Below are 12,364 nucleotides of genomic sequence, written 5' to 3'. Positions count from 1 at the left end.
TTTATGAATTAATAATCATATATACAACTAGAGGCTCTAAAGAGCCTGTGTCGCTCACCTTGGTCTATGTGCATATTAAACAAAGGACACAGATGGATTCATGACAAAATTGTGTTTTGCTGATAGTGATGTGTTTGTAGATCTTACTTTACTGAACATTCTTGGTACTTAGAATTTTCTCTATCTATAATAAACTTGGACCTTTAGATACAGTGAAAAATATTTTGTAAAAATTTACAAAAATTTACCAAATTAGTGAAAATTGTTAAAAATTGAATAAAATGGGCAACAACTCCTTAAGGGGTCAACTGACGATTTTGGTCATGTTGACTTATTTCTAGATCTTACTTAGCTGAACATTATTGCTCTTTACAAGTTATCTCTATCTACAACAATATTCAAGATAATAACCAAAAGCAGCAAAATTTCCTTAAAATTACTAATTCAGGGGCAGCAACCCAACAACAGGTTATCCGATTTATCTGAAAATTTCAGGGCAAATAGATCTTGACCTGTTACACAATTTTACCCCTTGTCAGATTTGCTCTAAATGCTTTGGTTTTTGAGTTATAAGCCCAAAACTGCATTTTACCCCTATGTTCTATTTTTAGCCATGGCGGCCATCTTGGATGGTTGGCCGGGTCACCGGACACATTTTTTAAACAAGATACCCCAATGATGATTTTGGCCAAGTTTGGTGTAATTTGGCCAAGTAGTTTCAGAGGAGAAGATGTAAAAGATTACGAAGATTTACGAAAAATGGTTAAAAATTGACTATTAAGGGCAATAACTCCTAAAGGGGTCAACTGACCATTTCGGTCATGTTGACTTATTTGTAAATCTTTTTTTGCTGAACATTATTGCTGTTTACAGTTTATCTCTATCTATAATAATATTCAAGATAATAACCAAAAACAGCAAAATTTCATTAAAATTACTTATTCTGGGGCAGCAACCCAAAACCGGGTTGTCCAATTCATCTGAAAATTTCAGGGCAGGTAGATCTTGACCTGATAAACAAATTTACCTCATGTCAGATTTACTCTAAATGCTTTGGTTTTTGAGTTATAAGCCAAAAACTGCATTTTACCCAAGGTTCTATTTTTAGCCATGGTGGCCATCTTGATTGGATGGCTGGGTCACTGGACACATTTTTCAAACTACATACCCAAAAGATGGTTGTGGCCAAGTTTGGATTGATTTGGCCAAGTAGTTTCAGAGGAGAAGATTTTTGTAAAAGATTACTAAGATTTAAGAAAAATGGTTAAAAATTGACTATTAAGGGCAATAACTCCTAAAGGGGTCAACTGACCATTTCGGTCATGTTGACTTATTTGTAAATCTTTTTTTGCTGAACATTGTTGCTGTGTACAGTTTATCTCTATCTATAATAATATTCAAGATAATAACCAAAAACAGCAAAATTTCATTAAAATTACTTATTCTGGGGCAGCAACCCAAAACCGGGTTGTCCAATTCATCTGAAAATTTCAGGGCAGGTAGATCTTGACCTGATTAACAAATTTACCTCATGTCAGATTTACTCTAAATGCTTTGGTTTTTGAGTTATAAGCCAAAAACTGCATTTTACCCAAGGTTCTATTTTTAGCCATGGCGGCCATCTTGATTGGATGGCTGGGTCACTGGACACATTTTTCAAACTACATACCCAAAAGATGGTTGTGGCCAAGTTTGGATTGATTTGGCCAAGTAGTTTCAGAGGAGAACAGTGATTTTCCAACTCTCATTTTGGGGCCGAATTTCGGCCCCATTCCCAAAGAGAAATATGCTCTTTTTTTCCCAATTTTCAGCTCTAAAATTCCCAATCGTATATGGACATCGTCGCGAGATTTTGTTATTGTCGTATCTCCGTATCGTGTATTATTTTGTTGACAAATCTCTGAGCGTTCGGGGTATTTCGGGAGTTATCATTATCGTTCACTTAAGACGATGATTGGTTTGCAATCTTTTTTGGATTGCATTGCAATCTACGATATTCTGGTCACGTTTGCGCTTGAAACATCCGAATGAATAATTCAATGACAAAGCAAAAAAATGAGACATAATGTAAACAAAATGAACGTAGATCATGTCTCATAATTCCAAATATTACACAAAGAAGCTAAAGGCGGCGGACGGTAGTAAATGCCGGAAGCTGGAAGCTTTTGGATTCAAAAAGTCGTTTCTACTTCCTTCTGATGAAACAAGTGAAAGAAGGAAAAGACCGACTCTCAGATACAGAACTGGAACAACTAGTTGACATGTTTAAAAATAAACATGAAGGAAAACTTGGAATTTTAAATAAAACTAAAAAATAAATGCTTCAGATTTCAAATGTGTCTTTTTAGAATTTCTATAGATTCTCATCATTATAAATAGAATCAGAAGGGATAGGTTGAATTTTACCTTTCAAGAGTAAAGTTGCAAAGCTTGAGTGCATGCAAATGTGTCCTCAGACACATTCAACTTTTATTTTTAATCCTTTTCCTTAAAAAGATAGCTTATTTTGTAGGCAATTCATGCAGTTAATCCTTCTCAGAATGCAGGATTTTGCACCTAATTTTCAAAATTTTCTTGGGGGGGGCATGCCCCCAAACCCCCCTAGCAAGGCGCACACGGCTTACGCCGTGTCCCCGCCGTCGTAAAGACCAATCATATTTTTCCCAAACCATAATTTTTTTCCCAATTGCATGGGCCCCAGGACCCTTCCCCTAAACACCAGGAAAATCACTGGAGAAGATTTTTGTAAAAGATTACTAAGATTTACGAAAAATGGTTAAAAATTGACTATAAAGGGCAATAACTCCTAAAGGGGTCAACTGACCATTTCGGTCATGTTGACTTATTTGTAAATATTACTTTGCTGAACATTATTGCTGTTTACAGTTTATCTCTATCTATAATACTATTCAAGATAATAACCAAAAACAGCAAAATTTCCTGAAAATTACTAATTCAGGGGCAGCAACCCAACAACAGGTTATCCGATTTATCTGAAAATTTCAGGGCAGATAGATCTTGATCTGTTACACAAGTTTACCCCATGTCAGATTTGCTCTAAATGCTTTGGTTTTTGAGTTATAAGCCAAAAACTGCATTTTACCCCTATGTTCTATTTTTAGCCATGGCGGCCATCTTGGATGGTTGGCCGGGTCACCGGACACATTTTTTAAACTAGATACCCCAATGATGATTTTGGCCAAGTTTGGTGTAATTTGGCCCAGTAGTTTCAGAGGAGAAGATTTTTGTAAAAGTTAACGACGCCGGACGACGACGGACGACAGACGACGGACGACAGACGACGGACGATGGACGCCAAGTGATGGGAAAAGCTCACTTGGCCCTTTGGGCCAGGTGAGCTAAAAATACCTTCTGTTATGGGGTTTAAAAAAATAACAATTTTTGCGGGGCAATAGCAACCTTACATCAGAGTCGGACAATAGATGTTAAAATAGTACGAAATAGATAAAATCACATAACTTTTATTTGGGATGCTTAAATTGTTGTCATTTAGTCTTTTGCAAATAGAAGTCTAATTGGCAATTATACAATAATACTACTTCTCCTTATTGTTATACTATAAACCTATCAAATCTGTTCACACTGCTTTCAAAATTCACAGAACTGTAAATCAGACAACTTTTTTTATTTCCATAAAAATCACATAAAGATATACCTATACTATCATACTAGTTTTTACCTGCTTGTGATACTTGGGAACTAGGGCTACCCTCACTCAAATAATTTAAAAGGTTTTGCAACTTATCTAGAATCAAAATTATAAGGGTAAATCAGTATTCATTAAATCAGTAAACACAATATATGAATTGTTTGTCATTCTCATCAACAAAATGTCATGATTGTAACTCCAGATAAGCCTTTCTACATTGAATGAACTTTCAACATATACAAAGCCCAGAGTATGAAAAGTACAATGAATCAACAAAATAGGTCATAGCAACTACAGAATACAATGGACTCAAAGCATTATACAAACAGTTAGTTATGAAAGCTTCTTAATATTCACCAGGTTTTTTTTTTTTATAGTTAACCAGATGCTCCGCAGAGCGCAGCTTTATACGACCACAGAGGTTGAACCCTGAACGGTTGGGGCAAGTATGGACACAACATTCAAGCTGGATACAGCTCTAAATTTGGATTGTGATTAAATAGTTGACACAGCATAGGTTTCTGACACAGAATGAATGTGGTCTAATGAACTTAAAATCTTTTTTTTGCCTTTGAGCAATTCACTATGCTGTTGAATATTAATCCTCTCAAAAAAATGTTTGAAGAAATTTTCTTTTTATTTATGAAATCTGAAATGAGAAAAATTTTAACCCCCCTTTTTTTTTTCACATCCCCCTTTCCCTTTTTCCAAAACTGATCTCAATTCAAATTTCTAATGGAGTTTGCAACAATAACTACTCATTTAAATACATCATAAAATATTAAAATGTAACAAAAGGTGCTTGTTATCACTGAATGGTAAAGATTGTTTTAATTTATCAGTTGGTAGTAAAAGTGAATATACATTGTATATTGTATAAAACAATGATTTAAGTTGACTCAACTACTATTCTGGACAAAGAAAGATAACTCCAATCAATTGAAAATTTCTTGCTATTGCACAATATTGTGCAATTAGATATTTCTGGCTAATTGCGCAATACTATGTAATTGAAAATATTTGCTATTGCACAATACTGTGCAATTGAAGATTTCTTGCTATTGCGCAATACTGAGCAATTGAAAATTTCTTGCTATTGCACAATACTGTGCAATTGAAGATTTCTTGCTATTGCTGAATACTGTGCAATTGAAAATTTCTTGCTATTGCACAATACTTAAGGATGTACTTAGGTGAGGTTTTGGAATTTGTGTTAAATGTTCGGACTCCTTGGTGCTTTTCCATACAATACAATGTAAAATATTTTGCCCCATAACACCCCTTTATTTTTTCATATAAGACTTAATAGCTCATGAAAGGTCATTTACTAAAATTTTAGAAGATTCTTAATTTTCTTTCTTTTGTTTTGAGACCCAAATAGTACCAATGCTTATATAAGGTAAAAGTCCGAGTCAGTATTTCCCGCCGTATTTTAAATCTCAAATATCTCGAAAAGGAGGTCCATGACCTATCAATATTTTTAGCTTATCTTTATCCTTAATAGATGCTCTACCAGCTTATAGTATCAATTTTAATTTCTTAATTTCTTAATTTTTACCTAACCTCACCTAAGTACATCCTTAATATAATAATTTTGGATCCTGATTTGAACCAACTTGAAAACTGGGCCCATAAACAAAAATCTAAGTACATGTTTAGATTCAGCATATCAAAAAAGCCCAAGAATTCAATTTTTGTTAAAATCAAATTTAGTTTAATTTTGGACCCTTTGGACTTTAATGTAGACCAATTTGAAAAAGGGACCAAAAATTAAGAATCTACATACACAGTTAGATTTGGCATATCAAAGAACCCCAATTATTCAATTTTTGATGAAATCAAACAAAGTTTAATTTTGGACCCCAATTTGGACCAACTTGAAAACTGGGCCAATAATAAAAAATCTAAGTACATTTTTAGATTCAACATATTAAAGAACCCCAAGGATTCAATTTTTGTTAAAATCAAACTAAGTTTAATTTTGGACCCTTTGGACCTTAATGTAGACCAATTTGAAAACGAGACCAAAACTTAAGAATCTACATACACAGTTAGATTTAGCATATCAAAGAACCCCAATTATTCAATTGTTGATGAAATCAAATAAAGTTCAATTTTGGACCCTTTGGGCCCCTTATTCCTAAACTGTTGGGACCAAAACTCCCAAAATCAAACCCAACTTTCCTTTTATGGTCATAAACCTTGTGTTTAAATTTCATAGATTTCTATTTACTTATACTTAAGTTATGGTGCGAAAACCACGAATAATGCTTATTTGGGCCCCTTTTTGGCCCCTAATTCCTAAACTGTCGGGACCTCAACTCCCAAAATCAATCCCAACCTTCCTTTTGTGGTCATAAACCTTGTGTTTAAATTTCACTGATTTTAATCCCAACCTTCCTTTTGTGGTCATAAACCTTGTGTCAAAATTTCATAGATTTCTATTCACTTAAACTAAAGTTATAGTGCGAAAACAAAGAAAATGCTTATTTGGGCCCTTATTGGCCCCTAATTCCTAAAATGTTGGGACCAAAACTCCCAAAATCAATCCCAACCTTCCTTTTGTGGTCATAAACCTTGTGTCAAAATTTCATCGATTTCTATTCACTTTTACTAAAGTAAGAGTGTGAAAACTAAAAGTATTCGGACGACGACGACGATGCAAGACGACGACGACACCAACGTGATAGCAATATACGACGAAAAATTAAAATTTTTGCGGTCGTATAATAAGAATATAAATATTAGATTATCAATACATAGGTTCAAATTTAACACCTCAACAATATAAATATTAACAAAGTTTAGAAATCCTGTATAAAGGAAAACTGAAATATGTATGTAAAATTCATTCCAAGATTTTTTTAGGGGAAAACAAACATTATCATAGTACAGGTCCTTTTTTTAAAGTATTTTTTACTTGCTATCACTAGTAAGCATTAAAATCAAATTAATTTTCTAAACCTCATTTGTATTTCACTCAAGAGATTGATTGATTTTTTATTGTATTCAACAGGATAGTTGTCATCCAATTATTGCATTTTTTTAATGAACAAAAATGTATATCATTCATTATTAGTGTTTAACCCCACTTTCACTGGCTATGCTGTGACAGCAAATTCTAAATTGTGGAAGAAGCCATGGAGTGCAATAATGAAACTATCAAAAAATTGTTTGAATTGACAGTTAGTCTCATTCCTCATACCAAGACAACAGTGACGTCTGTCCATGTAGGGGCAATATTACCAGTAAAAATGGATAATAAGAAAAAGTATCAAAACTTAAACTTTACAAAACCAAAAACGCAATACTGTAAATTCAGAAATTTTTGCTTGCACTTTTTATTGCGATTTTGTCCTTTTTGACTAAAATGAAACTTCATTTTTAGCGATATTCTGAAAAATCCTTTTAGATTCATATAAAAAAATTCAAAAAGGGAGTTTTAATTAGTGTGATTATAACCTTGTTGCATTTTTCGCTATAATAAAAAACATCACAATAATCTTTAAATTTACAGTATGTAAAATGAAATTTGCTATTTTGAAATGTGATAGTGAAATTTGCTATTTTGAAATGTGATAGTGAAATTTGCTATTTTGAAATGTGATAGTGAAAATTAAAACACTCCAATATAGTTATTGTTATATTAAGACATTATAATTTCCCAAAAAACAAAATAAGAACAATTGTGTGTGCACAGATAATTGTTTTCCCACAGTATCAACTAATTTTCACCTAAATCTGGTTTCTTCATAGGCTTCTGTATATTCCTTTTATTCCTTGGTTTCTCTTTCTCGTCAGATTCTTTGCCAACCCTGAAATCATAACATTGAAGCATAATATTGTATTAACTTAAAAAAAGTATTTCTTTCTGATGAAGACAATATTGTTTATACAATATTTCTGATTTTATAACTTTCATAAGTGTTTCTCAAATATATAGACAACTGGAAATGTGACCCTCTTTTGACTTTACTCAACAACAGCAAAAAAACAATGAAAAAAATAATTTCACCAAAAATGCTATATATAGTTTCATCACCTTTGTCAAGCCATGCAGGTGTTATATCCCTAGTTCATGAAATATATATTAAATCACTGTCATTTAAAATTTTCAGTTTCATTTCAAATATCACTTCTATTTCACTTACTGTTTAAAGTCTCTCTTTACTGATATTATCTTGCCATCAACTTCTTTACCATCAATTTCTGACACTGCCTTGTCAGCATCTCCTTCAGAGAAATACTTGACAAACCTTTTATAAAAGATTAAAAGAAATATAAGGTTGTAAATGACCGACTCACAGCCAAACTGTTTGTGTATATTTATATACTTATTAAAAATTGTTGGTCTTAGGTGAACCATGAATTCTGTTATAGCTACTAAGGATTCGTCTAGTAGATTTTTATTGGATTGTGTAAATAATGCATTTTCATGGATTTTTATGTCATGCTTTTGAACGTTTGCATATAAGTATACAGAAAATGTATAGTTCATTTAACATTTAAATTCTTGGTTTAAATTCACATTTACCCAAGAAATCCATGAAGATTATGAATGTCGTGAATGTGAAAGGATGAATCCATGCATATGACATCTGAACCCTGCACATAATAGAGTTGATATACTTGTTTTTAGTGCTTAACATACCCATATTTATAATCTCCTGTTTTAGAAATTCTGATGAACATGGAAGCTGTTTCTCCAAATCTTGAGAAAACTTTTCCAACATTTTTCTGAAAAACATTGATGTTACAGCAGTTTTATATAAACAGTTTTTCAACTTTTTTAATAAATAAGTCTAAAGAAAAATCTAAAGAATATATTACAAAACAATAAATGAATAAGGCATTTGCTACAAAAATAATCAGTTGTGTGATTGCTGAATTTATAACAAGTGTCATAAAATAGTTCACTCGGTCTCATTACAGAGAAGCAGAATGAAAATAAGATTACAGGAAGACACTTATTTAATCGCAGTACATTAAAGAAGATTTGGATTAAAATAAAAGATTTTCTTTTTAAATAAACTCTATAGACACATGTTTCATAGTATTAAATACTTAGCCATTACCTATAACGGTTTTTGCCTTGCAATATACATGAATTCAAACTGGATTATACAGCTGGAAATGTTTGCAATTGTGATTTTATAGACACATTGTTTTCCATTACTTTTTATTGTTCCCTGGAGTGCAACAAACCAGTATTTATATTAGTATACTTTTCCAACAAGGATAATGATAGTATCCAATTGTAATTTTACTTAAATACCGAAGTACCTAAATAACACATCTGTAAAAATCAAATAACTGATGTTTTTTGGGGGTTTTTTCTCCACATTTTATAATACATATTAACCGTTGTTATATTATTTCCATTGGACCAAATTGAATATTACAGTATATTTTCTTAAAGAAATAAGAGAAATAAATATTTGTTCCAACAGGAACATATAGTATGACATTGTTTGATACAAAGATCCCAGGGGAACTTCTGTTAGGCAGGACAAATATATATTCACAAAGTGATATTACGCATCTTGTCAAAAGCAGAAGTGTAAATCTTTAGTAAAGAAAATAAATTGGGTTAAATGAAAGAGGCAGTCCTATCAGTGTATGCAAGACTGCTAAGGGGTCTCATTGGGAGGATCTGACACCGGATCCCAAATATTGTTTAAATGTAATTTCCTCTATACTGTTATGTCCCATTTCCTGTATCCCGCTTATTGTTTTTTTCTGTTTCCTGTATCCAGCTGATCATTGAAATGCTTGTTATTTCAAGTGTCCTGTGTTATTTCTTTTCACTTTTTAATTTGACTTTCACATGTAAAGCTTACAAACAATTGACCAATGATCCCCCCATCACTCTTAGCCCAAAATAACCTCATCACTATTTGTCTGCCATTACTGGACATCACAAAGGATCCTGTTCAATTTTGTATGTCATAAATTACAAAATATGTGATGCCACAATGGAAAAGTGATTGTTGTAGGACGTCAATTGTTTAAGCCATGCAGGTCCTACTAAAATGCGCCCGGGTGAAGAAAAAGCGCCTGGGGAAGAGAAAAAGCGCGGGGAAAATATATAGATATTTATTGGCATGAGACAACTTTGTTAAGTTATGGACATTGATTTTTATTTTATTTTAGACAAGTAATTTGCAAATTCAGATAATAGACATTTGTAATAAATACTATTTCGAAAGACTGATAATAATGGATCACAGTTTATGCGGAAGATTTATAACATGTAAGACATCAAAAGACATGATTTTCAAAAACGATATCAAAATGAAAAATGTATAAGACAACTCAAATTTCACAGACAAATATTAACTTAATCAAAATTAACCATAGCAATTGAAACGGTTTTAGTTTTATAAAAAGATATAATAAATCTATCTCAGCATCTGTATAAAAATGTGTTCACCATGCAGTTGCGAAATATTAGACCTCAGGCACCGATTATTTTTAGTAATAAATTATACATTTTGATCGAAGACATTGTCTTTCATGATTCTTCTATAGACTTTTATTTATATTTATTTACTTACTTATATACAATTTTGAAATCTAAAATGTTAAAGTACAACAACACTTTAGATGTAGCATCGTACATATCCCCATTTATATTAAGGACAAAATAAGCAATGATTAGTTATTGTTTAAGGAAAAAAAACATTGTTATAAAATATTAATATTTCCTCCCCCCGGGCACTAATTTTCTTCTCTGGGCGCTAATTTTCCTTCTTCGGGCACTCACAGGCGCTTTTTAGTAGGACCGAGCCATGCAGATTATCTGGGTCAACAGGGACAGATTTCCAAATAGCTTGTATGCTAAACCAAATTCTTCTGTACCTATAATGCACATTTCTTTTCTTTTTGTTTTGCAATATAGAGACAGAAAGCAATGTCCATTCAAAACAGGATTTGATTGTGCTTAATTTTCGCTGTATTTAGTTCTTTTCCAGACATCTGTTCCTATAAACACTAATAAATAAACAAGTTTTTTCTACATTTTTGTGTGCCTGACAATGATCAATGACCTTTCTAAGTCTAGATAATCCACTTTTCAACTCAAAAAGTGGATAATCTGGACCAGCTAGGTCACTACCTAGGTGTTTCGTGCATGTCTTCAATCATATCGTAGTTGTCTAAAAGCCTAAAGAGCTAAATAGTATGATATTATACATGTAAGTGCATTCAATTAAGACGTGCATGCTTAAACTGTATAAAATGTTGATATGTAGCTTCATGGACTTTCCAAATAAACCGCGGGAAAATATTCTATTTGTAAACATTGACCATTATTTTATTGAAACCGAAAGTATATGCGATGACATTTATGGAAAATGTTAAATTTGTCAATTCCTCTATTGCTACTGTTTAGTTTGGCATTATAATTTACTTCGTCTGCTGACAAAGGAAGGTTTCCAATCCAAACATCGTAAGTTATGATTTTGTTCGCCATTTTCACCCACGTGGTTGTCAGTGATGATAGTGCCATCTACATCCTCTGTTGCAATAGGCCAACCTAATTAATTTTGTGGTTATTTATATCCGCATTTGAGCAATTTGTCAGCATAATGCAAACAAGAATCTACATTGTTTAATTAATTAGAATCAATTAATCGACATTTGGAAAAAAAAGATAAGGAGTAATTATGTTTGTAAATTTGTATACATGTTTTCTTTTTAAATTTTAGCCAGAGTCTAAATCATACTTTCTGATGGATCATGCTAATTTATCATCAATCATTTACTGTTCCATATTTTTTAATTCATAAAGTTGATTGTATAGCTCTAATTTTGGGTACCATGATCGGTTAATAAATTATCTTGTATTTATATGATAAATTGAAAATAAAATCGTATATAAACACATTAAAACGTTTGTATCAGGGAAAACATTTTTCTTTGACTTTTAAAACATGTAGGGGAAACGGGTTTCCTAACCATTCACATATAATATTCTGTTTTACTGTGTTAAAAAAAACTTCGACTTAAACAATGAAAGGTTACACGTTGGACATGAAATATTTTGTCGATGAAGAAAATTAAATTATGTCACTTCTGAAATAAGTTTGTCGATAACGTAACTAATTCTGATGGTAAAGAAACGCGAATTCGATCACTACTCTGTTACGGGCTGTATGTGGCAGCTATTCTAATGGATCTTTCGAAAGCTTTTGACTGTTGACCACACGATATTCTTTTTAGTAAATTATCTGCCTACGGTCTTTCTTCTAAATCAGTGAAATTACTTCAAAATTATCTTACAGATCGCGTAGGCAACAAATCAAACTTCAGGGAGTACTCAGCAGTTGGGCTGACATCCAGAAAGGGGTACTCCAAGGCTCAATCCTGGGGCCCCTATTATTTAATATTTTTATAAATGACATATTCTATGTTATTGAACATGGTACCCTGCATAGTTATGCCGATGATAATACTCTGTCGTATGCTGACAACAATTTTGAAAAATTATTATATACACTTGAAAGAAAAAGTGCTGTTTTACTTGACTGTTTAGTTTTAATTGTATGCAGGCAAATCTTGATAAATTCCAAGCCATTGCAGTTAGAAATAAAACATTTGCAAAAAAGTCTGTTTTTAATATACAGTCAGCAAAAATATCCTGTGATGAGATTGTCAAACTTTTAGGTATTGATATTGACTATATATATATCA

The 12,364-nt window shown here is 32.2% G+C and overlaps 1 protein-coding gene across 2 annotated transcripts in view; it reads right to left on the bottom strand.

Annotated features, from left to right (window-relative positions):
• Positions 1 to 11,172, bottom strand: part of LOC143065376 (serine/threonine-protein kinase 31-like) — a 41,104-nt gene extending 29,932 nt beyond the window's left edge. The window contains exons 1-5 of one of the 2 annotated variants that reach the window (XM_076238915.1): positions 11,082 to 11,172; positions 8,322 to 8,407; positions 7,822 to 7,926; positions 7,406 to 7,485; positions 3,701 to 3,766 (exon numbers count right to left, since the gene is read on the bottom strand). In XM_076238915.1, coding sequence (XP_076095030.1) covers positions 3,701 to 3,766; positions 7,406 to 7,485; positions 7,822 to 7,926; positions 8,322 to 8,407; positions 11,082 to 11,144 — 400 coding nt within the window. In that variant the 5' untranslated portion in view covers positions 11,145 to 11,172. The remainder of the gene's footprint in view (positions 1 to 3,700; positions 3,767 to 7,405; positions 7,486 to 7,821; positions 7,927 to 8,321; positions 8,408 to 11,081) is intronic. The other variant, XM_076238924.1, reaches the window with a different exon arrangement.
• Positions 11,173 to 12,364: the final 1,192 nt, after the last annotated feature.

This window comes from Mytilus galloprovincialis, chromosome 1 (genome assembly GCF_965363235.1).
Source record: "Mytilus galloprovincialis chromosome 1, xbMytGall1.hap1.1, whole genome shotgun sequence".
Taxonomy (NCBI): Eukaryota; Metazoa; Mollusca; class Bivalvia; order Mytilida; family Mytilidae; genus Mytilus; species Mytilus galloprovincialis.
This window is presented reverse-complemented; position numbering and strand designations above follow the sequence as displayed.